General features: G+C 36.7%; 1 protein-coding gene across 1 annotated transcript; it reads right to left on the reverse strand.

Annotated features, from left to right (window-relative positions):
* Positions 1 to 3,639: 3,639 nt before the first annotated feature.
* LOC107081974 (FYVE and coiled-coil domain-containing protein 1-like) lies at positions 3,640 to 24,089 on the reverse strand. The gene is made up of 17 exons (XM_015370361.1): positions 23,993 to 24,089; positions 23,522 to 23,628; positions 23,240 to 23,365; positions 22,954 to 23,060; positions 21,094 to 21,237; positions 20,745 to 20,838; positions 18,151 to 20,646; positions 16,014 to 16,106; positions 15,298 to 15,416; positions 15,055 to 15,222; positions 13,620 to 13,772; positions 13,281 to 13,510; positions 11,786 to 11,939; positions 8,066 to 8,152; positions 7,760 to 7,970; positions 7,045 to 7,154; positions 3,640 to 5,099 (listed from the first exon to the last, which is right to left on the reverse strand). Exons 1-17 carry the CDS (start codon positions 24,039 to 24,041, stop codon positions 5,024 to 5,026), a joined length of 4,524 nt encoding a protein of 1,507 aa, XP_015225847.1. The 5' UTR covers positions 24,042 to 24,089; the 3' UTR covers positions 3,640 to 5,023.
* Positions 24,090 to 26,415: the final 2,326 nt, after the last annotated feature.

Here is a 26,415-nt window from a genome sequence, read left to right on the forward strand (position 1 = left end):
AGACAGACAGACAGACAGACAGACAGACAGACAGACAGACAGACAGACAGACAGACAGACATTGCAAATAGAATTAAGTCCAGATTCCCTTTTTGATCTAAGCAATTCACACCATTTCCCTCCAATGCCATATAATTATAGAGAGAGATTAAGATAAGATTATGCTGTTGAGTATATTTCAAAAATAAAATTGTAAAACTTAATTCAGTTTAAGAACTTATATCAATCTAAATGAGCCCAGCTGACCTTCACCTTGCATTTTACTGTAAGGTCATTGTGAAGTTCTGCAGAAGCCTTTTAGTTAGAATTTCATTACATCAGGTATGGTGAACCAGAGAGGATGGACTCACTTTTAGACAAAAACACGAATATACTATGAGAGTAAAAAACATGGGAGAGAATAGAGTAAAGAAACAGTAGCACTATGTATACAAAATAATGTATCACAGGTGGGCAGAATCAAGCTAATTGCATAGAGGCAAAGCTTCCTGGATGGGAAGCGAAACATCTTCAAAATTGGAAACAAAGTCCAGTGGATTGTTTTTAATTTCCTTTTATTTTTTTTGGAAATACTATGACCTGGATGACTGAGAATCATCACCAGGACATACATACTATGCTTGAGGCTGGAGGACCAACTAGAGCACAGTAGAAATTCAAGAATACCTAACGTAAATATGATGTCACATACTGGAACATAACCTTAAGAAAAAAGACTTAAAAGAAGGAGTCAAAATACACACTAAGAAAAACTGAACTCAAAAACTTTGGGATTATGACGGGTTTTCTTCAACAGAACAATGAGTCTAGGCAAGAAAAAAAAAAAAAATCAAACCAGTAAAGCTGATGTGGTTCACAGCTGAAGCATGAGATGACAACACCTGATTCAAAATGTCCTAATTAAATTTTTCATGCAAGCCTGCATCTTGACCATATGTCATAAAACATATGGCTCTGGCGCACAAAGAAAAAACCTGAGCCCCCATAAAGAGGTTTCTGTTGTTAAGATGGTTCATTCCTCAATCAACCTTCCAGTTTTGTTGGCTTTATATCAAGCTTAGAGGCTGCAGCTTAAGAAACCACTCATTCTACAAGTAAAACTTTCTATAAATAAATCCTGTTTTAAATAGTGGGGGGAAAGGGATATAGAAGTCTAAAAAAATGCATGCACATCTGTTAAAATAACTAGGAGAGGTTTTGATTTTATGTTCATTTTTTAACTTGTTTGAAGGTTTCATCTTTATAATACGTTTTGGAAAACTGTAAATGAATTTTAACCATGTTTGTAATGTCTTATACAAGGGTAATATGTATGCACCAAATAAGACAGAGACACGTTATCTTAGAATGCTTAGAATGAGAGCATAACCTGCATGTAAATAGGACATTATTTATCCTATATAGAGAAGAATAACAGCTTAGAAGAACACAAAGTTGCTTTCAAATAGTCTGGTCTATTTAAAAAAAAAAATTAAAAAAATAAACAAATCTGCAATTAAACTCACCGTTTGAGTGAGACACAGAAAAAGAAAGATCCCTGTGGTGTGAAGATGGAGCATCCTGTCGGCTCCCTCTGTCACTGCGCTTTCCTGAAAGCCGCTCCAGCAGGATGGGATGCTGAGCTGAGCTGAGCTGCGCTCCCTTCAGGTGAAATTTGGGTTATTTTCAAAATAAAAGCATCAAGCACAAAGCTCGAGGTGTTATGTAGACGGATGACTCATTTAACACCCTGCCAGCTTTAAAACGCCTTCATTCTGCCTTAGTGATATGTAACCAGTATTAGATCATATGTTAATCACTATAAACATAATGCAGTATTTTATTTTGAAGTATGTCATACTTAGCCACGTTGTGTCGCCAGACTTCCATTAAAATACAACTTTCCAAGTTCTATACATTCTATACACAGATTTCAATTTTTTTTAACCATTCAAATAGAGTATAAGTGGAATGAATTAGATACTTTTTGTTTCTGTTTATTCCGTTTAAAACTGAAAAGTGTGGCATGCATTTGTATTCAGCACCTTGGGTGAATAGCAGAACCACATTTTATTCCCATTACAGGGAGGGGAGCTAGAAGGGGGCATTTATTACATTGTTTATTACACACACACTAATCTAACATGTAGGCTATATATAACTGACCTTTATAAACTTCAGTTGCAAATTATTTTTTTTCCCCACAGTCTGTGGACTGCATCTATTTAGTTGAATGACCAGGAGCTGCAATGCTGGAAGGATAACCTCTACCTCAGTGTGGTTTTCTTCCCCATCGCTTGGCATTTAGTTCCATTAATTATTTCAAACATGTTGGGTGCCCTTACTAGCTACACTTCTTTGCATAACTATGATCCAAGTGACTGATAACATTACCAGACAGTATGCTACACCACATTAAAATATCAGAATGCAATATTAATCAGAAAGATTGATCATAAACCTAATCTTTGTTGAATGTTTCCTTCTAACTATATTTAATTGATCACATATTTTTAATGAAAAAATTTAAAAGGTTAAAAAGAATGTGATGGGTTTTCTTTTTTTTAATCAGAATAAACTCGAGGCCTATCATTTAGCCCTCCAGAGCTAAAAAAGGTATATCATAACTTAGATTTAGACAAACTTTGTCGTTTTGTATACACAGAGTTAATATAAAACGAAATTTCAATGCATACAGCTTTTCGACTGTGAATGAGCGGCTTACAACAGTGATATGAACATTTCCATTATGGTGCAAAATGTTGTAGAATGATTTAGTTGAGTTCTATTTAAAGGGATTTGGAAAAAAAAAAAAGATCCATGTAGTGCAATTATGTTTACAGTGTCTTGATTACTTTCAACAGTTCAACAGTCTTATAGAAGCGAGGAAAAAATCTGTTGCAGAATCTACTGGACCTGCACTGGATGCCGCCATGATGGGGGTTTAAGGGGTCCTTGATGAAGTTACAGTCTTGTAACACGCAGTATCATGTCATAAAGTACTTTTTTTGAAGTGTGCAAAGTGGCAAAACCTACTAAATAAATAGGAGTCAATTTATAATACTAAAGGAGCTAATGTAAAAGAAATGAAGTTAAAAATGTAATTTTTACAGCTGCTACCACCAGACATTTCATGATGCTGAAGTGGACAAATACGATAAAGATGTTTACATAAAAATATGTTACTGATGTTATGAATTTTAAAGCCACTTAGATCATCAAATCATTTAAAATGTAAAGATCATACAGGTGCTGATCAGCAGTGATGTACTGTACACCTTTTGTAAAAAGTTCTGCCACCTAAAATTTGAAGGTTTGGAGTTTTATAATCTTTAACTCTGAAAGATTAAATGCTTGGGTTATAGCTTTATATTCTTTTTTTAGCTTTTCCCCACTTTTCCTCTAAGCTCCATTATGTTCCTTGGTTTTTATATAATTTGCTCTATAACCTTTAAAGAACAGTTTTTTTCCCCCGATATTACATGTATGCCCATATATGGCCATAATGGGTTGCCTCTGGAAGCACTTGGCTGCACTGAATTTTATTCAGAGGCATCTTATAAAATCCTAATTATGTGACACCCATGAACTTCTTCTGTTCATTAGAAAAAAAAAAAAAGGTAAACCAGTAGGAATTGCTTGAAAATAGTATATTTTTAAATAGCATTTTTACTTCATTATTTGGCAAAAACATTTACATATCAAAACTGATGGATCCCCATTCCATCCCAGAGATACCATAATTAATTATTAAAGGCAGAGGACACTATTCATTTGCACATTTTATTTCTTTAATGGCTGTTTTCCCATCTTTTAATGGCTGTAACAATGATTTAAGCAGCATTAATTTCTTTAAAAACCGCCTCACAAAAAAATAGAAAAATTCATCTGTGCAAGTTAACAAGAAAGAAAACATCTGAAGACATTTAACATTTGTGACAATTAAAAAAAAGCCCTTTAGAAAAATATTGAGGCTTTGCATAGAATTTGCACCAGTTAAACAAAAAACAGCCCTTTATAAACTTGGTTGGTGTATACAAATGATTGTTTTCTTTAGAGGCTTACTAAAACAAATCATTAAATTGTTAGGATGGAAAAAAAAACCTGACAAAAACAGGAGATGATGAGGTAAATATATAAAGTGTATACAAAATGGAAGTTTTCACAGAGTGGCAGTAATTAATATCAAGGGCCACAATTTAAAAACATTAAAAACTCATATCTCTGGCAGTGCGAATGAAAAAGGCACTTAGGAGGTACAGGAGCTTTTTAGCTGACGATCCTATGCAAGTCACTTTAATGACCCATAAAATCAGCTTGTGGAAGTACAGCCATTTATGAGGCCCTATAAACTGGATAGACACAGCTGTTTAAAATGGCTTTGCACAGAAAAAGATATCTTTTTTTAATCAATGGAGCCAGGACATGAAAACACCATAGATTTCCGAAAAAAAAAAAAAAAAATCCTTAAAAGACTGCTAGCTTTGTGTTTTTTTGTTTTTTTTTTATGAAGCAAAAACTTTGATTCTTCCAAATTCCCATCCCTCTCTTCCTACAATAATAGAGTGCAAATATAACATCCAAACTACCAATTACAGTACATGTGCTTTTTTTGTGCAATTTGATTGAAAAGGTTAATAAATCCTCCAAAAACACCCATTTACTGCAAAACAATGTGTTAAAACCTGTGCCTTTCTTTAGACTGTTCTTTACATTTCTAGTGTTGGAAATATGAAAAGACCACTGAAACTAAACAGAAAACAAAATACAGCAACAACAAACTAAACTATATATGTTACTTAGTGATAAAATGAACACCAACACATGCTAAAATAGGTATAAAGATTTCCTTCAACCTTATATTGCCCCTTCACTTACTAACCACACCTTTAAAACTTAAACTGAAAAACAATTAAGTGATTAAAATTTAAGAAAATACTTGGTTTAAAATATAAAAAGAAACCCAATAAAGTCACTGCATTGATATCTTGTCAGTTTCCCTCCAGCCGTCGCAGAGACGGCAAGCACTCAGTACCACAAAGCTTCAAGGTCCATCACTTCCATCGTAGATTACAGGCTTCTCCATGGTCAAGTGGTAAAACACTTTCTTGGAGATAAACCTGTTTAAAAACACAGTTTCTTAATTAGTTTCTGAGGAACAAAACAAATGAATTTAAAGTCTAAATGTCAATAGAGGTTGTTGATGTTTTTATTGCGGTATTCCAGCCTCATGATGGAAAAAGTGTAGGTACATTCAACCACTAAAAACATAAATACATTTTTTTGGCATATCACAAACTATGAGAATGTGATAATTCTTGTCGCACTGCAAGATGGAAGACGCTAATATGCATGACTGATGATGCAGCACACATGCCTCACATTTCTAGCTGACATCAGCCCATCCATATATAAACATTGATGTAAATGGACTTATGAATAAGAGAGTTGTCAAACGAGGGACAGGTTTGAAAAGAAAAAGGTGACAGCAGCAGAAAGAGGGAAGGAATGAGACATTGGCTGCATCCACATACTGCAAGGTTTCACCTGAAATATATCAAACACTGCTTGCAGTTGGTGCATCTGTCTCACTGTTAGATCACCACTCAAACTCACAGCCATTTATCATCCCTCTCTGTGAAAGATAATATCCACAACGGAAGACAGTCGCACTGTGAGAATGCGGCTTTAAAGAGAATTTTTAGCAACTAATGTTCCAGTGGGTTCTGGAATAAAAAAATATTTAAAAAGTCATGATATTCTTAAACTCCCAGAAGCCTCTTTTGTTCAACCTTGTCAAATATAGGAAGGACTAACTGCCATCCCTCACAGCATAAAAAGATTTGTATAAATATACTCAAAATAAAGGCTGTAATTTCCTAAATTACTGTAAGATTAAATTCTGAATTTATGTTTAAGTTATAGTGGAAGATGTTTTTTTTCCAGGTGGATCATCAAAATAAATGGTCTGCCCAATTGTCAATCATTCTGGTGATACGTTTAGGTAAGGCCGTCCTACGTGCTCGTCCCATTTTTACTTAACGGTGGTGAGTCTAATAATTTAATAATTAATAATTTAATTTCCACTGTTATGTTGATGATACTCAGCTATGTCCGTCTATAAATCCAGATGAAGCTAACCCATTACATAGATTACAGGCAGGTCTTGCAGACATAAAAACCTGGATGACTCTTAACTTTCTGCTCCTGAACAGACAAAACAGAAGTTATAGTCTTCAGATTAAATTGATCTTGGATATTAAAGTAAAAAATCTTGCAGTAATTTTTGTTCAGGATCTGTCATTTAGATCTCATATCAAAGATGTTTCTAGAATTTCCTTCTGTCATCAATGAAATTTTACAAAAAGTAGAAATAACCTATCCAGGACTGATGCTTAGAAACTAGTCCATGCATTTGTTACTTCAAGGCTGGGCTATTGTAATTCTTTGCTATCAGGAAAAGTAGGTAAAAGTATTCAGCTGATCCAAAATGCTACAGCCAGAATTCTGATGAAAATTAAAAGAGATCATATCTCTCCTTTCCTGGCTTCTCTTCATAGGATTTCTGTTAAATCTAGAATAGAATTTAAAATCCCCCACCCCCCACATAAATCCTTAAATGGCAAAGCTCCATCTTGTATCAGAGATATGATTGTTCCTTATGTTCCAAACAGAGCACTTCGCTCTCAGTCTGAAGGTTTACTAGTGGTTCCTAGAATTTCTAAAAGCAGAATGGGAAGCAGATGTTTTAGTTATCAGGCTCCTATCCTGTTGAACCAACTACCAGTTTAAGTCCATGAGGCAGACAGCCTGTGTACTTTCAAGGCTTAAAACTTCCCTTTGGCTCAGATTATCTCTTCAAAACGCAATATTCTCCCTAATTACTGAATAAATGATCATATGATAACACCATTAAAATAAATTATATATATATATATATATATATTTATTTATTTATTCAGAATACCTTAACAAGCATTAAGTGCAATTGAAGCATTTATGCCACTGAGGCTCCCATTTCCTTATTAAGCCAGTTACTGTTTTGGGATGATACCAGCTGCATACCTGGAGAAGGAATTGTCAAAGATGAGTGTGTAGAGGCCTGGGTGTCGTGCTTTCAGTTGTCCCTGAACTGTCTCCTTATGGGAATTGCAACGAGTCAGAGAAATCAGAACCTGAGAGCAGAACAGAAACATAACTCAATCACTATCTCAGTTCAGAACACATCACTTTCAAGGGAGGGTCAAACAACACTTCCTAACCGCCTCTTCAACATACCAATCACCAAATCTTGCAAACTTGTGATAAATATAACTCTTACAGAGAAAATATTACATACAGGTGAGATATTGGGAATAAATGACATATGATAAAATAAACTAACATTTCTATGCAGACTGTTGATACCATCACTCTGAGGCTGTTTACCTCTGCCTGTATGACTGAAAACAAAATTACTTGAGTCTCTGTAGGAGGTATTCTCAATTTCAGTCAGCAGTTTCTGTAAACAACTTCCCCCTCTGAAAAAATGCTGTGAATTTTCCACCTTTCAGTCTTATTTAGCCATTTAAAGCATTTAAAAGGTTATGTAACAGCTCTGCCTTTGACAGTTGCTATTTCTGAGCTAAAAAAAAAAAAAAAAAAGACAGCTGTGAAGGCGCAACAATACAGAGATGTCAAAAGTCCAGACATCTGTGCTGCACATTTTAAGGACCCAGGTGAAAGCAAAAGGAGCACTTCCTGTAATTTAACAAAAACTAAGATGAAGCAGCAGGTCTACCTTTGACTGTTCCACCTCACTTTCACTGGATTCCCGGTAAACCACACTGAAGGAGATACTCTTGGGCTCGGAGGAGAACATCCAGCCAATACTCGTCCCACATTCTGTCACAGTTACATCAATGGTACTATAGCAGCTGGACTTGATAAAGAGCTCCCTGGAGCCGTCACCAAACTGTGAAATGTCATCAATGCTCAGAGGGACAGTGGCTCTGTAAGAGTTCACATTTTAGGACTTATTAAAGAATTAACCGCCCCAAAATAACCAACTCCACAAATGTGAAGCAGATCAAACAATAATACTCACGTGACTTCCCCTGATCTGAGGAGGTTAATCTCTGCATCTTGAACTGTGGGGACACCGTCTTCATCAGGGGTCACATCTCCAGGACCTCTGCTTAAACACAATAGAAATGGAGCAAAATGACCCTGAAACAGGAGTGACTGCAGCCATCAGCAGACTGTTAAAGAAATCACTTAGGCATGAGTCTTATGACTAGGAATTTAATTGCACAATAAACATATGCATTTCAGTGGGTAATTGGAACTTTTTTGCATATTTTAGACCAATTAATTAATTTTAATTCAAGATAAGCATGCAGCTGTGGCACCTTTAGGCTTAACTTTCAGGAAAGTATTAAATATTCTTCATGCTGCCAACTATATGCTTTTTATAATTCATTTTAAAAATGTACAAACCCTGATCATGAACATTTGTTGAGCTTTAAATAATTTTAGTCAAACTTTTTGGAGTTTTAAACCCAGAGCTTGGTTCTCAACTTCAAAATAGTTTAAGATTTTATTCCATTTAAAAACATGCATCCAGGCCTTAATGTGCACTCACATCCACCAATATTGTTTTTTACCCCAAAAGTTGTAAGGAAAATAATGTTTGTCACCACTAACAAGTTCCTGCTTTTGCTGGCGCTTTTCATTAACAGCTGTTATTCATATTCAACACATTAAACAGTGTTTAGTTGTGTGCTTGGAATCGACATGTAAAATTCCCCCAAGCCTCAAATCTCACGGTAGTGTACAAAGTAGAGTTAAAAGCTGGGCCCAAACAAGGAAGGCAACCAATTTACGAATGATAAGAATGGTTGGTCAAAGATTAATGTCAGGACATCATAGATGACAACAAACAGTATGTGGCTTCTTTAAAACCTATAATCAAAATACTAATAGGAGGCTCAGTGTATGTTTTAGTTGGTTATAGCATTTGGATTTTTTTGTAAATCAATAGAGTTCAGGTTTTTGCACCAAGTTCAATAAATCCATCAAGTTGTTGGTTGAAGAGTCATTCTATCCTCGTTAACAACAGAAACAATTCAAATGAATAACTGAAGTGTATTAAAACATACTTTAACACAAAATATAGGATGCAATGAAATCAAAATGGAAAAAATTCAATCTTTTCTACAAATTACTCTGCTACTGTATTCTCATACTCACACAGTTGCACTTTTACCCACATCATCAAGGTCCCTGTCAGAGATTCTCTCTATCAGAACAAACATGGTGGTGCATTGAGGACTTTGTAAAAGAGATGTTAGATAGATGATTAAAAAAAATGGAGAGCAACACCAGTTAGCAGCGTGATATCCGTGATAGGGATCCCTCATTTAGTTTTATCATATTTGCTTTATAAATGTTTAGAATGTAGTTCGCAAACCTTATAAATAGAGCAGTTTCTACGGCAACAAATGACTATTTGAAAGGATAAAAGTGAAAAAGTGCAACTAAGTACTTCACCCTTCCGAATAAAAATCCTACAGTCTGTGGAGAAGGAGTGAAGTACCTTAATACAACAAACAAGCACCAAGCTGGCTGACATCTTGCTTACAACAGCAGAGCAAACGGCAGCGAGTAGAAATATATAACAATCCGCTTGATTTGATTCAGCCTGATAAAACAGGGGATGCGTGTTGATAACACTAATTAAAAGCCTTGTTCTTGGATGATTACTGCTGCAGGATCTCATCTGACCGGGAACGGGTAGAAACAAACAGATTGAAAAACCAATCAACTGAGGCATGTTTTATCTGCGCTGCTCAGCTCTGTCCAATGGCACACTGGGTCAGAACTGGGCCCAATTTCAAAGGTAAACCAAGAATCTGTATAAACCTGAACCAATATGCTGCAGCGTGATATGATCATGTCACACAACCCCCCCACCTTGTACTTTTGATTCGGTCAGTTTCACACATACTCTTACTAGAGCTTAATACCTCAGTTTCCTATAACCCTGTACCTGTCAGTCAAATAAACTAGAGTAGGCAGTCCAATAAAGAAGGCCAATATCTTCCACAAACTTTCTTTCAGGATCAGAAATCTAATCAAGTCAAACTTATCCATGCAGGTAACAGTCAGGGATCTTAAAACATGCAGTCTAGTTGCGTTGGTATCACCCACTTTTCTGTCTGAACAGCAAACAGCAGGTGTGGATGTTTCCCTTACATTAAATCGAGGAAAACATTTCATTGTGGCTGTTTATTTTTTGTTTAATTCAGAAAGCCAGTCAGCTTTGAAATCAGTCTAAATGAGTTTTGATTGAGTGGAACTAACGCATTGAATGCAGTATTTCATTAAATTAAGTGATTATATAAATGAACCTGGCATGACTGAGTGGATTGTGAAGCGTTTAGAGTCTCTCTGATGCATAGAAAAGAATAGCTTCTTAAATACAACATGGAAGTGAACCCAATTGGCGCCTTCCTCTATGCATTACCAACCCGGTTCGGTCTCTATCCATAATGGAGACCATCCACAACACCAGTGCCAGGGGGAAGAACAAAAAGATGGCTGCCAGAAGCAAACATCCACAAAAAGATGTGCAACAAGATTTTGACTCCTTCCTCAATAAAGGCCTTCTCTTTATTTCTGAAATGTCTCCCTCTCTGAGGATGTTTGATGCTGCTGAATAAGATAGATCACTAAAATGGTTTCCTCTCTCAGTTTTGTGACAGGGACTTAAAAGAAACATTCAAATTTAGATAAGGCCATAAAAATCCTTTTCTTTTGGCTTCTTAGGAAGCGATAAGCTTAACATTTTTGTACAAAAAAAGGATTGGTCAAAATCCTCAATCTTAACTATACTTTTAGTGTTTGTAGTGTGCAAAACTCTATTAGTTTTCACCATAAGTCAGAATTCTTATCTTGACAAACCTTTCTCCGCGATAGAGAGACAGTTTAACACTTGGCTGCCCTTTCCATGGATGCTAATATCGGTGCCTGAAAATCTCTGTTCTTCTGCGGCTTTGTTCAAGGCAGAGCTAATCTTCTAACATGAGTCACAAGATAACCCTCTACCCCCACATTGCTTGTTTCAAAGTCTCATACTTGAATACAAAAATGTATCCAAGCTAAAATAATAATACCCCCCCCCAAAAAAAAAAATTATAACTATCCATCAATTTATATATAAATAAACAAAAATCAGAGAAATGGAAGTCAACTAATAGAAGGCGGTGACCAAATCTGGTGAGCATCGTTATAAAACACCAAAACAAAATTAAATGGAAGAGTGCATCTTATGTGAAGAGAGATGAAAGCACAGCCATTAGTACCAAGGCCAAAATAAACGATAAACCTGCACTCTCTAACCTGCTTTCTCTCCATCACCAGAACTTTAAGCTGTGTTCCTCCCTCAACTCATCCGCTACAGTCTTCTGAAATGTTATTTTGTCTCTTTGAATACTGTGGGGAGATTTTCATTATAAATTGCCTTTTAATCAGTCTGCTAACTTGTCTGAATGTCAAAGCATCCATCAATCCTAATTAAAAACTAGTAACAAATGCAGTGAATGAATTTATTGAACCAAACAATTTGTTTCTTTCTGACAAGGCTACAGAAGACAAGACTAAAAGAAAGAAATAAAGTTTAATCTTAACAATTTTGTCTAAAAATCTCTTTTGATGAGTTACCCAGCAGGGTAGTGGCATATCTGAAACACCCTCACATATTATAGGCATAAAAGCAGTAGTTGAACCAAGAGTTGTGAACCTCTTATAGGAATATTATGCTCACGTTTCATGTGTTCCTGGATGCTGGCGCTCTTGATCTTCCTCCAGAGAGCCTCCGGTGGTCTGAGAGTTACTATCGCTGTTGTAGACGTCATTCACCTCCTCTTCTGTGATGATGTCATAACCTCCATCGTCAGATCTGCTACTGGGCTCAGAAACTAGAGACAATTCATGAATTTAATGTAATAACCCTGTTGCTGTGGTTACCTTAAATCAGAATCAATTAACACACAATTTATCAGTTTATTTTCAAAGTTTGAAAGATCAAATTTGCACAAAAATCAATTTAGTGTGTATGCTTATCAAAAAAATGGTTCAATCCTATTAGGTGAGAACTGATTTGGGAAATCTTCCGAACCATAAAGTTAAGCATTTCGTTTTTAGTTTTTTTTTGTCGATGTTTAGTAATGATCTATTAAGAAACTAGTATATATTTAAGCTTATATTTCCCTATATATAAAGAATTTAACAAGTATTTTACACATACTATTAACCTCCCTCTCATGTGCTATCAAACTCTTACATATACCATTAAATTCTCTAAAATACCATTACCATTAAATGTGTCATTTCTTTATCCAAGAGCATTGTGGTAGTTCATTATAAATTAGCTTTTACTGTTTGTTTTTGGAATTGCTTGGGCCAACACATTGCATATTTCACATAAAGCTGGTAAAGAGAGGGAGAGAAAAAAAAAAAAAAGATATTTAAGCAGTATAAAGCCATCATATTTTCAGCTATAATTAAGATTTGAGATTTTTCACAGCAAATGCAATTTAAATTCCCATTTTAATTTTAATTGGTGCATCGCATATTTTCGCTCGTACAGAAATACAAGTTTTTTTTTTTAAGTTGACAATGTTACAGTGTTTTCATTCTGTTTTGTTTGCTTTTATTCTTTTTTTCCTGTTTTTGTACAGTGCCAATTCAAAGAAAATGGCTAGAACTACCACGAAGGGGTTAACACTAATGCAAAATGTGTAAACCAAGTGAATATTTGTGATTGTGTGAGATTTTAAGAAATTTAAGAGAAATTTAACATTTAGCCTCATGGGGCCCCTTACGGAAAACTCCTGTTTATAGCCAACATAACTGAACTTTATTTGGTTGAGATTTTTTTTTATTTTATTTTTTTTTTATGTATTACTTTACTATATTTAAACAGACACATTGTTGTTGAAAATTAGACATGTTGAAAGTCACTGGTTCCTTATTAAAATAAACAGCGCTTTTATTTACTGGACATTGAAACGTAGAAAACAAAAGCAAAGCAAATATTTTATTCACTGTTCATGCATGAAGCTCAATTTATTTGGCAAAGGTTTTAATCTCTATTCCTCTTTGTGTGAAAAAGTGAGCCCTTTCACTTCTGCTCCAAACTTTTTCAGCTGACAACCAATTATCAAAGAACAAACCATTAACACTATTTAGGAACTGCAAAGTTTTGAGGTTCATAAGTAATAGCAGAGAGGTATTTTTCTTTTAAACACATCTCTCACCAGTTCCTCCGGAAGACTCCTTGTATGGAGGCGGCTGCGGAGGAAGCTGGGGTTCAACAGCGGCTGGGGGTGGCTGCGTATCTGAAGGACTCACATCTGCCTCTGTGAACCTCTCCACCACTGTACTGTGCTGTTTGCAGCAGTCGCTGCAGCAGCGCTCCTTCTTCCCGCTGTGCTTTGTCATGACAAAGTTGTTACTGCAGTAATAGCAGAAGATGCGGCCACAGACTCTAGAAATAAGGGCAGAAAAAATACATTTTGTTTTCATATTAGGCATTCCATGAACTCTCAAAAATAATGATGTGTCCAGGGCAGGAAGTGTCTGTTAAGCCTATTTACCTGCAGTGATGCCTGCGCAGATACCAGGTGAACTGACCATTGCAGCCCAGACAGTGAGTGGCCTCCTTATCCACCAACCACCACTGCTCCTCAGCTCGCAGTTTCTGCTCAAACTCCAAAGCATCAGACTTCTGCCACAGGGCATCTTTGTCCCTTAGGTAGTTCAGAAAAAGAAAAAAAAAAAACAGCCAGATGCATTTTCATAGATTTAAAGATGCTTTAAAAATGGGGTGAAAAAGAAGTTCATAGCTTCAAAGGCATATTTTACAACTTGAATAATAATGCTTAAAATATTATGATCAAAAATCTCTTTTTAAGGCTGCAGTTGATAAGCTATTAAGTATTTTATCATTTATTTAAAAAATACATTCTGTAGTCATTTCTTAAAACTATTCAGGCTTTCAAGTACATCATTTTTTCAAGAAAATAAACATTTTATATTACAATAACATTTGTGTAAATTTTAAAATGTGCAGTAAAGAGTGATTTGAAGCTAGAAAAAACAAAAAACAAAAAAAAGGTTCAACATCAACTAACATCAACCTGTCAAAAGCTCATTTTTTTGGATGATTCACGATCAATTAATCACTTTCAGACTTTGTAGAGCAAATGGTCATAAATAAAGAAGTGCATCTATTGTCTGTCATATAAAGCATACTGAATTTTAAAAGATAAATGTTCAGCATCAACCATGAAACCCCAGTAGTGTGCCTCAGTGCAGCCAACTGCAAAATCTGCCTTTTTTTACCATTTAGAATTAATAAAATTAATCTATAGGATGTTACTTTCATATTACCGTGCATTTTTTCAACATTTGGACTTGTAATTGTTAATTAAAAGTTAATTAAAAACGTTTATAAATTTTTATTCTTAAAACCATCTTAGTGTTGCCCCAAGGATAAATGATGGCTACTGCTGTTGAATTATCCTATAGGTTCAAACACTGCATGCTTTAATAGTCTGTCTCCTGGTGTTCAACTTGGAGACATACGTACGTCTCCATAGCAAATCCTGTCCTCTGCCGCCTCTTCAGCACCACAATCTTAAATGCATATTTTCTGTACAGTTTTCACTTAATTACTGCTCTGAGTTTTTTTTCTTTTAGCAAATGTCTTGTTTTTAAGTCAGTACATTCCAGTCTGGAATCATTTCATTATTTCAATAATTAATTATTCACAACTAATCCAGTTAATTGTTTCAACTCTGCTTCTTTTCCTACCTTGAAATTATGCATCTAATAAAAAAACGTATTTAATAGGACGAAATGGAGAGGGCTAAATAATGTTTGCAGTCACTTAACCTAAAATAATTTTGTCAAAATCATTAAAGGATGCAGTCATTATAAAAATCAATAAAACGAGAGGACCATACTGAACCGTTCGCAGTTTGTCAAAAACAGTAAAACATCCTTGATGGTTTAAGACAAAGGTCTTACTTGATCAGCTCAATAAGCCTCTCCTCCAGGTTAATCTTCGTATTGTTGAGGTCCTCAATCTCTGCACCCATCTTCAGATATTGACTTTGTTTCTCAGACTCTGTTGCTTCAAGTTTCTGCTTGAGTTCCTCGCACATGGTTTGAGCAGCCAAGTGTGCCTCTTCAGAACTGGAGTAGCAAGAAAATCAGTTATTCATTCAGTTAGTCATGAATTTAAAAACGTATTCAGGGTAATGGCCGCACCTGGTTACAGAGCTTCTCAGTTGCTGAATTTCGTCTTCATTCTCACGGATGCTGGCTTCCGCCTGCGTGATGTAAGCATCTTTCTCACCAATCAGCTGCAAGTATTTTTCATTCACAGCCTTTTGTAGATATCAGAAAATAAAAAGAAAACAATAATCAGACACCTGTTCTTATTCATGAGGCCTTTGAGCTCATCTGAATAAACCAAAGAAGTTTTTTTTTTCTTCTTAGCCTCTTTGAAAGTTCAACTCTCTAATATAAATGTATAAGCTGGATAAACTATATGAAAATAGATTGAATTATCATCTAAACCATGTGAGAGAGCCAATAACATAAGAGCTAAAGACATCAAGCATCCATCTTTCATTCTGCAATCAAGTGAAGACAAAGTGCGTCAGTAATCAAGACTTCATTACCTGTGAACAAAATTAACACCTAAACATTCTGCCACCTTGCCTAAAGTCATTAAAATCCTGTTAATGAACTAATAATCAGAGCTGTTAGAATCTATGTTTGTTATCATTATGTGTCTAAACCAATCAATATAAGCATTTGAAAAAAACATAAAAATTAGAGTTTCGCAAAGAAATGCTTCTTTTAATTATCTCAGTGCTCCACTCAGATTAGAAACAGGAAAGCATTGCTTCTTATATTGCTTCAATGATGGAACCATGACTAAGTCTGTTCTTAATTTTCACTTTTTAAAAATATGAAACCTTGAGTTCAGACACTTCCTCTTCCAAGCTGGAAACTATTTTCTGCTCCTCCTCCAGCTGTGCAGAAACTTTCTCCAAATTTTCAGTCAAAGCCTGCAAAACAACAAGACAAACACTTCAATTGTTAACATTTACTTGCATCACAGGACAAGCCTCCAAAAATGACATAAGGAAAAACAGATAAAGCAGAATAATAAGTTTATACGTTTGTTTCTATTCCCCTATAAACTTTGACAGTTTAACTGTATCAACATTTTATCTGTAAAGTGATGTTTTCATATTGTTACAGTCTTATTGAGGCATTTCGAAAAAAAAAGTAGAAGCAGTTTTAATTAATACCTTACTCAAACAAGATACAACAAAAAAGCAAAACAAACAAAAAGTGCAGATAAGTTAATTTCCCTAATTTAAACAAACTACTACTGTGAAATTACAAGAAAAGAGGATTAAACAATGAATCTTACTTTCTTCAAATGATATGGCAGGAACAGGACAATTAACAATTTAAAAATCATTAATTAAAAACGATTTACCATGCTTATAATCCAAACCTAATGAGGACTAAGCACAAAGCACAGCAGGCTGAATAAGAAGCTCATAAGCCTTGCTGGGATTTGTTTAATCTAAAATTGGCTTTAAAAAAAAAATGACAAAGCCAAGTTATCCGGATATGATTAATTCTGCATAAAAAATAAAAAGTTTGGCACATCTGCAAATCTACTGAGACAAGACTGAAGGGCTGTGCAATAAATGAAAGAAATGTATCACAAAATAAGGATTTCATATCAATATAAATAATTACTAGTGTATAATTTACCATTGTAAACCTACCTGTATTTTAACATTAAAAATAGGTAATGCCCTACACCCTACTGCTATCCTTGCTTAGTTTGGCTGTAAGAGCTTGAGGTTAAATCCTTTCCTATGTGTACATCCCCCAAAATGCTTTGTGGTTCTGGAATAAAGTACTGAGAATTAACTAAATTCTTTAAAATTTTATCAGAAATTTTATATTGGTATTTATCAGGTGTCTATCATGATTAATATTGGCAAAGATTTACTTAGGGCAAGCAAGAAAATAATGAAGGAGTGAAGAACCCAAAAGAAAAGTCTCTTTTGAAGGAGCAACAAAGAACAGCAGCTCCAATGGTGACTCCACAATTGTTTTCACGTGAGGAGGGACTCCGCAAAATAGCCACACCTGATCTGTAACATGATACACCTCACTTCACGTGCTAAGAATGCAAACTTTCTGCAAACATTTAAACAGCAAGTCACTCATACTGTAGGTGGACCGCAGCTAGCTGGAGTCAGCATACGATCCCACATGGATCCAAGGTGTGAAAATGCATATTTGCATAATTTCAAAACAAAAATGTTAGACCAGCATAACTGTCAGAAAACATCAGGCTTTCAACCAACAGATGAATAAACACATTTTTATTATCAAGACCTGTTGGAGCCCTCTGCTGTGCTTCCAGAGTTCCTCATGCACCGTCTTATACTTCTATCTGAACGAGAGCTTAAAAGGAGCAGATTGTTTATAAAAGGAAAACCGCTTAATTTCAATCCAAGTGTGAAACACCTTTCAGAGTTTAAGCAGGTGAGCTGAAATCATTGTGGGTAATTGGAGAGGACTATGGGCGGAAAACTCAACCCAATGAATATGGTTGCCACTGTCTTAGCAGGTTTAGGCAATGTCCTTGCAGTCGGCACCAATGCAAAGCTCAGGCAGGAGAATTAAGGATCCTTTTTGAGTTGCAAGAAAACCATTGTTCAGCACCAAAAGCACAAGTAATATTCTGATACAAAGTTTAGATGTTTTTGGCTTCTATAATAAAATGGTAATCTAATTAAACAAATTATACAGATATTTTAAAAATAATTTAATTTATGCTTTTATTTTGCTCTTAGTATTTTATATCTGGAGGTGATAAACATGACTAGTATGACTGATCTAGTCAAAGTAAGAGGTCTGAATAGTTATGTGTGCCTGAAACGTCACTTGATAAAGTGCAGCTCTACTCGGTTTTAGCAGATCTCAACCTATTTTTTAAGGGAATTTTAGGACATCATTAATCCGTACATTTAGCATGAACCCAGCCAATAATCTTGAAGCATGTCTTCTTAAACTAACCTTTATTTGAACCTGATGGTTCATGGTCTCAGAGCTCATTTGGAACTTGACAGCATCCATCTCCTCTCGGCAGCAGTCCTTAACGCTGCGCACTTGGTTTTTGGCTTTTTCCAGCTCCTCTTGGAGCTCCTCAATAGTCCCAGGCAGGGACTCCTTCTGCGTCAGCTCCTCCTGTAAATGGTTGTTCTCCTGCCGTAAGTCGTTCACACACTTCTCAATCCGCTCCACTTCTTTCTCCAACTCTTCAATCCTAGCAGCATCAGCTGTTAAGTGTTCGCTTGCTTCTTCCCTCTCTGCGTTCAGCTTACAGATGGTCATCCCCAGCTCTGCCATCTCTGTGTTTGCTCTGTGCAAAGCCTCACGGATCTCTGTGTTCTCTGAGGCCAGCTTGCCGTTTTCTGCTTTGATGGCAGCAAGCTCTTCCCGAATGGCAGCGGAAGAATTAGATAACTCCGCATAGGCAGCTACTTCTCGATCACACTGGTGAACCAATGCCTCTTCTTTCTTTTTACAGTCCAGGAGCTCTGCCATGTGCCTCTGGTTCAGTCCCTCTGCTTGGGACTTAAGCTGCTCAGTAAGAGACCTGAGCTCATCTCTTTGGGCCTCTGTCAACTCCAGCTGTGCTTGAGATTTCAGTTTTTCCTCCTCAGATCTCTGCACTTGCACTTTCAGGTCCAGGATTTCTTCCTGGAGCCTGGAGACATCCTTTGTTCTAACTTCCAACTGGCTTTCAACTACATTTACCTTAGCAATCAGTTCCTGGCTCTCCTTTGCTTGGGCTGAGCTCCTCTCTAGTTGTAACGTCTCCATTGTCTGCTTCTCTGATGTTATCCTTTCTATCAGTTCTGCCTGTTTAACACAAGTTGCTTCTGCCTTTGCTTTGGCTATCTCAGTCTCTTTCTCCTTTGCCTCCAATTCTTTTAACATTGACATCAATTTAACAACTTCCTTATCTTTGTTTTCCATCTGCTCTTCTTTTGTATTGAGTTGTTCTTGAAGACTGACCTCTTTAGTGTTTAAAGCAGCCAAGTTTTTTTCCAGTTCTCTGATCTGAACGTGAGCATTTTTCAAGTCCATCTCTAACTGAGTTAGTGTTGCCTTTAAGTTGTCCTGCTCGTCCCTCAGAGTCTGGTTCTCCTGCTCCAGCCGCTTTGCTGTACTCTCTGATTGTTTTGCAGCCATTGTGGCCCGCTGCAGACTCTCATCCAGACTGCGGTTCTCCTCTCGGAGAGATTTCTCTTTTTCATCCACCGTCATCTTGGCATCATCCACCTGACCTCGCAGCTGTTTCTCAGAAGCTCTTAAAGCTACCAGTTCAGCCTCAAGCACCATTCTGTTCTCTGCCATCTCCTTTTCCAGCTCCTCATTTCTGCTCACCAGCTTCTCTTTTATTTCCTGTAAGCTGGCACATTTCCTCTGGTAGTCCTCCACCAAAGAATCCTGTTCTCTGATCTTTGCCTGGTACTGATCTAGGCTAGCGGTCAGTTTGTCCCTTTCTGTAATCAGCATTTTGTTCTTGGTTTCTAGCTTTTGTAGTGTCTCACTGCTGGAGCTTAGCTCTGCTTCTTTGTTTGTAAGCTTCAGAGAAAGTTCATTAACTTTAGCTTCTAAAGACTCCTTTGAATTATCTAAAATTTTCTGCATCTCTTCTTTTTCTTGCTTTGCCCTCCTCTTCACCTCCTCTAAATCATGTTCTTTCTTTTCTAGAGATCCTTTCAAGTCCTCCAACTCTTTCTGCAGACTGCTCGTCTCCGTTTCTCTCAGCGCCAGGTCCCCCTGAAGCTTTTCCAGAGTACTGGACTGTTCCTCCACTTTTGCCTTCAACTTGGCCTTGTCCTCTTCAGAAGAAGTCAGCAATGCCTCAAGCTTTGTTTCATTCTCCTTCCACTTCCCCTCACTGACTCTTGCCTCCTCTCGCAGCCTCTCTACCCGTCTCCTGTTCTCCTCCATCTCAGCTAAAGCTTCCATCTTCCCTTTCTCTGCCTCCTTTAACTTGTCTAACAACTCGTGAATCTTCTGCGCTGAATCAAAATAACTGGCAGCCTGCTGGCCTTTCTCATCTAGAATCCCATCCAATTTGGCCATGAGCTCTATGTTCTTTTGCTCGGCAGCAGCCAGCTTTTCCTGAAGTGAGGCATGCTGTGTTTCCTTTGCCTTTTCCTCAGCTCTAAGAGCTTCCACCTGGCGGGATAGAGCAACTTCTCTCCCCTGCAAGTCTCTGAGTTCTTCCTGCAAGCGCAGGTGCCCTTCTTGAGCGGCAAGCGACACATTGAGCTGACTCTGAAGCTCTTCAATTACTCCTTTCATCTCGGCAGACTCCTCGCCAAGCTGCTGAACCTTATCAAGGAGATCTCTTTGCTTTAGCTCAGACTGATCGAGCTCCAAGCGAAGGTCTTCAACTGTGTTGCTATCTTCCATGCAGGCTGGTAGGGAATCATTCAGATCATTCAATAAACTATGCCCATAGTCTGGGCTGGAGGCACACTCAGGCGCTTGCTGCTTGATTAAAGGGGAGAAGAAAAAAAAGGATAAGTAATACTTATTACTTTCTGATTTCAAATAATATTGTTAGTAAATGGAAAAATGTTCATTACCTGAGAGTAAGAACTGGCCAGACTATTGATACTGGAACTGCGACTTGGTGGTTTCCACATGTGGCCAGGTGAACTAGCATTTCCTAGTGTCCTCCTGTTGATCGGAAAATAAGGAAGTTTTTTACGGAAACCACCTCAATGATTTTTTGGTGGTCTCTAATCAAGTCTGTTTAATCTTTCCAAAACATGGCAAACAAGCAGCATTTTATTAAGGAGACATCATCCAACAGATCTATTATTATGTAAGCATTTGCTACTACTAAATCCTGCTATGTTAAACCTCAGTGGTTCATAGAAATTTTATGTTGTGTGATCAGTATGTCTATTTAAGAGTTTCCTGTTTTATTACCTTGCAAATGTTGGCCAGGAGGCATCAAGATCATGGCCTCTGGAAGCCACATCAAACTGCACCTCGTTGAGCTCGTACAGATGATTTATTATGTCAGCACTAAGGTGTGGCTTCAAAAAGGGACTTCTTGCATAGTACCAGTCACTGAATGAAGAAGCAGAGTAGAAAAGTCAGGGAGTAGCATTAAAGGAAACTGTTTTATCTGTAAATCTCCAGATTGTCATGTGACTTGATTTCCAAATAAAAATTCAATGAAAATAATTATTACGGTAAACACTTAATTTCCCTTTGGGATTAAAACATATTTTTGAATTGAATAAAAGTAGCTTGTCTAGAACTGCACCAGAAAGTAATACTGTAATATTCTAAGTATATCTGCCTACCAAGTTAAGGGTAGGTCTGAAAAGATTGCATTTCAGTGGTCTAGAACTCAAATCCATGAGGACCTGTGTCCTGCTACTTTAACATGTGTGCCCAGTCTGCACACAAATCAAATGACTAAACTGCTTCACTAGCATGCAGTCAAGTTCTGCAGAGCTCTGCAAATGAGCTGATATTGGAATCAGGTGGGTTTAGGCAGAGACTAATCTAAAAGCTGCGGGACACCGGCAATTGAAGACACCTGTTTAACATCTCTACTCTGGTAACTGCAGAAGAAGAACTAAAAGACTTGACGCAATATTGTCAAATTGAATTGTTTGAAATCCTTGATCAGGGGTGTCAAAGTGGTTCCAGAAAGGGACGTGTGGCTGCTGGTTTTCTTTCCACCCAAGCAGTAGCACACCAGACTCCATTCATCCCATCAAGTCATCAGGTTTAGACTAGACACACCTTGATGAGATGAATGGAGTCTGGTGTGCTACTGCTTGGGTGGAAAGAAAACCAGCAGCCACACGGCCCTTTCTGGAACTAGTTTGACACCTGTGTCCTAGATACTCCCATAATGACCTCAGTCTTATTTCAGAAACCCGTACCCCTGTTACATGTTAATTTAACGCAGTCCTGATACCTCATTGTTCACCTTAGTACATCCGCATGCTGCAACCAAGTCGGTATAATACACTCGATTTTTAAAACAATACTCATTTTGCTTGTTAAACTAAGGTAAGAAAAAATACAAACTTTCTTTAACAATTACTGTAGTGGTACTATTATGGTTTTTTTTTGTTTTTTTTTCTGAGACGGATACTTCTGTAAATAAGTAACATAATCCAGCAAAGGGAAGAAGCAAACCGAAACACACGGAAGAAAAAAGCAAATGAACACCGACCTTGTTTTGCGTTAAAAAAAGACACAGTTAATTCACTTTGTGAGAATTTCAACTTAGAAAAAAAATGCTTTTTTGTTTTAATTTTTTAACATTTTGTCAGATGCAGACAGAATAAAAGAGATGTACATTAATGTACATTAGAGCTGCAACTAACCATAATATTGCTAATTGATAAATCTGTTGCTTTTTGATTAATAAATTAATAATTTGCATTGCAAAGGTTTTTCTATAGGAGATTTTACAGGACTTAAACCCACTGAAGCTAAAACTATGCCACTTGAGGAATTTGTGATACACCATACTTACTAAAATAGGCAGGCTTTTATTTCAAAAAGCAAAATTTATAAATATTTTTCTATATTTTTGATTTAATTCCTACTCTGTGCAGATTTTTTTCAGCAGCAGTTCTTTCAGCAATTGGTCTGTTTCAGCCTCTGAATCCTCTAAACCTCATTAAATGTTGAACATTTCAATATCGAGTTGATCGTGATTAATTCAATTGAATATTTCAGCCCTAATGCACATGTGGTGTTAAACCACAGCTATATCCATATTCATAGAAAAAACTGGAAATGCACTGGCTGTTATACCTGGTGACTCTCTTGTTCATCAGGCACTGCTGCAGCGTGTCAGCCAATCGCTGATGAACCAGGGAGTAGCGGATAAAAGCTCGTCCTTTTCCTAAAGACGTCTTCAGCTACAGAATCAAAAAGAGATGGTGTTTCTGTTAGCAACATGAAATACCAAAGAAATATGAGCATTTTAGTACAGAATTTAAAATGCAATGAACCCGAAGCTACATGGATGGTAATCTTAAAAAGTATTATTGTGTAATGGGTTTCATAATGATAGTGACATTACAAACAGCAGACACACCTCAGAAATGGATTTCACAAAACGAATGCCATCATTGGCTCCTTTGATCTTTGCCAAACAATCAGTGAAGTAATCCCAGTAGTCTTTCTTAGTGCCCAGAAAAGTGGTTTTCTCCTTTTGGTCAAACTGAAAGGATTAAAATGAAAAAAAAATACTCAAGATATACTTTTTCACAAGAAGCCGAGAAAAGGCTAACACTCATTTGCTTCTAATAAATAAATGATGCAATTTCTATTGACCAACATATTTAAAGGCTGAAATAGCAGTAAATGTAAAAGCCACCTGTAGCAGATACTCCAGTTTATAGGAGAATTTGTGCAGACTGGTGCTGTCATCTGTGATTGGCTCCCCACTTTCCTTGTACTCTTTTGCGAGCTCTGCAACAGCATCTAAAGTTCACATACAGCCATATCAGAAGAGAAGAAGATGGACTTAGAGGAACAGTTTATGCATTTAATAAACCACCTCAAAAACAGCAGAGACCCTTAAACGGTGCATCTTCACACACTCGTTCCAGCTCCTGATAGAGGCTACATTAATGTTTACAATACAAATATCACCTTTGATGGTTTTCTTTCTAAATATTGAACATGCTTGTAAGTTTATAGTTGCAGAACGAAAGATTAAATTTTAAAAATCACTCCTTTAGCTGTTCTTAAATTCATTTATTCGGTCTTAACCACATGTAGTTCATAATGTAGCACTCACACATGTATACAATAACAGACCTATCTAGAAATAAGGCTGACATACCATGCAGATCTCGGATAATCCTTTGGAGCTGGCTCTCCCCGACTGCCATGGCCGCTCTTCCTGCTCCCTGGCAAATAGGAGTAGCTGGGTCACATACAATCAGCTGAGTCAAAGAATCGTAATCAGTGTGAAATAAAATATTGTCACAAATACTTCCAGCATAGTCTTGCATGGACAGAAGATGAATTAAAAGACATGTAAGAAGATAAGCACATAGAAAGAAAACATTCTCGGGAAATCCAGACAGAACTAATGTACAGATAATGCCTAATAGTTATAAGTTTAAATGCAAAACAATTTTTATTATTTTAGAATCTTCTAGTTTTTGTCCCTGGTCTTTTTTTTTAATGGAGTTTGCATGATCTCTAATGATAATCCAACTTCCTCCCACAGCAGGGTAAGTGACATCTTTCAATTGCCCTTAGGTGTGAGTGACTGAGCATGGTTGTACGACTCTGCTCTGTGATAACTGGGGTATTCCCTTATCTTTACTTTCTTTTAAAGGTGGGCGGAAATCGGGTGAGGGAAATAATGTAGATTACAGAACAAGACAGAAATCTGGTTGACAGTTTAACTTCTTATGGAAGTGGAGAATGTGAACTTCCTTGTACCCATGTAAATTCTCAATCACCCAGCTCACGGCAACCATAAAAGTTGGTTCAGTAGAAAGCGTACTGACGTTTGCTCAGTTTTCTGTAAACGTTTCTAAACCTACCTATACCGATAAGAGTCGCCACAAACAATCATAGGCAGTACTATTGAAAACAAGTGTTATGCTGGAGTTGTTAACTAAATATTGTGTTAAACGAGTAAGGCATGTTTAAGAGAAGTCAAAAGATTCTGTTATTTCTAGCAGTTGGCAGTAGAGCAATCTGCAGCTCCTCATAGACAAGATCGAAGCAAAGGACTTGGTCAACCCTTAGCACATACGCATATCTATGTAATGTAAACATTTTACATTCAATAAATACATTTCTGCTATCTTTTGCCTCTCCTCCAGTTCCTTCCTTCAGGAATGGAAGGGTGGGTCAGCATGAGCTTTCAGATTGGACTGAGGCTATGCCGTCCCATGTGTTACAAACCATGATCCACTGTTTATTCAACGGCTATCAAAACCAGAACCAGCTGTAACATCTAGAGATATTTAAGCTATTTGTCTGTTGGAACCAGATATAACTCCTTTATCCATAAACACATCTGACAGATAGTGACACAGACTGGGAACTTTGAACAATAGCTATTCCTTTTTGTCAATATCCATTACCTGCTTCTACCATTTCAACTGTCCCAGCTAATCAATATCATTCATTTCACCCATCATGGTGGTAAGGTCATGCCTACCTCAGTTTACTGACAACCAATATTCAGAGTTTGGTATTAAGCTTTAAAATAGCAGCATAATGACACCCTTAGCATTTAATGTTAGACTCAAGACTTTACAATAAATAAAATAGCATCACAAGGGCAGCAAAAAATACAAAGTGTGCATCATTACATGTAGCTGCAGGAAATTGGGCCACAATTCCTATAGTTTTTTTTTTTTATTATTATTATTATTAAGCCACAACATGCTGAATAATGCCGTAAGTTGCCTAATAAATTATGGTTTAATTTATTCTGCCACTTCTCCCTATGAATTTGAAAAAAAATGCGAAAATTACAAAACTTATCTTGAAAGATTAAACATTCTGTAAAATAATTTCTAACCCTGACATGTATCCCAGTAGCTGTCAATTAATTATATTTAGCCAAATAAAACAATAGAAAAAACGTACTGAACGACGCAGAAAGCTAACAAATCCCAAATGTTATTGCTCACCGAAAGTAAACTTTATTTAATTTACAACCCAACTTAAAATACACTTCGTGGGATTAGAGTTTAAAATCTATTCTCTTATTATTCTCAAATCAAATATAGGAAAACTACAGCCGTAAATTTAGCTCATAAACACTTTTACAGCTGTTCAATAGTCCTTCCCTACACAAAGGTTTTGTAACATTACGCTTAATAAATCGAGTTAAAACGCAAAAATAACCGTGACATCAGCACACAGTTTTTGTTTAGGTAAAATAATCTCATTCTACACTGTTTATAAAAACTAAAAACAGAAGAGTGCAAACAATTGCTTACTTTTTTTTAGATATGAGTTAAGCCCATAACGTTGAGCCCTGAGCAGTCAAAGAGCTTGAGAGCCACGTGACTGATAGAAGTAAATGTCCAATGGCATCGTCTGTTGAAGCCATCTGACCAATCACCAGGAGGAATAAGGGCGGGCTTTGAAAGATGGAGGGTTTGGTTGATTTAGCACAGTAAACACTGCAGTCATGTGATCAATGACGCATCATCGTATGCCCCACTTTTCTTTAACTAGAAAGAGGTCAAATTAATGCAATCTTATGTTGTTTTAAGTTGTAACCCCCCC

The sequence above is a fragment of the Cyprinodon variegatus genome, unplaced genomic scaffold (assembly GCF_000732505.1).
Source record: "Cyprinodon variegatus isolate N-32 unplaced genomic scaffold, C_variegatus-1.0 Scaffold45, whole genome shotgun sequence".
Lineage (NCBI taxonomy): Eukaryota > Metazoa > Chordata > Actinopteri > Cyprinodontiformes > Cyprinodontidae > Cyprinodon > Cyprinodon variegatus.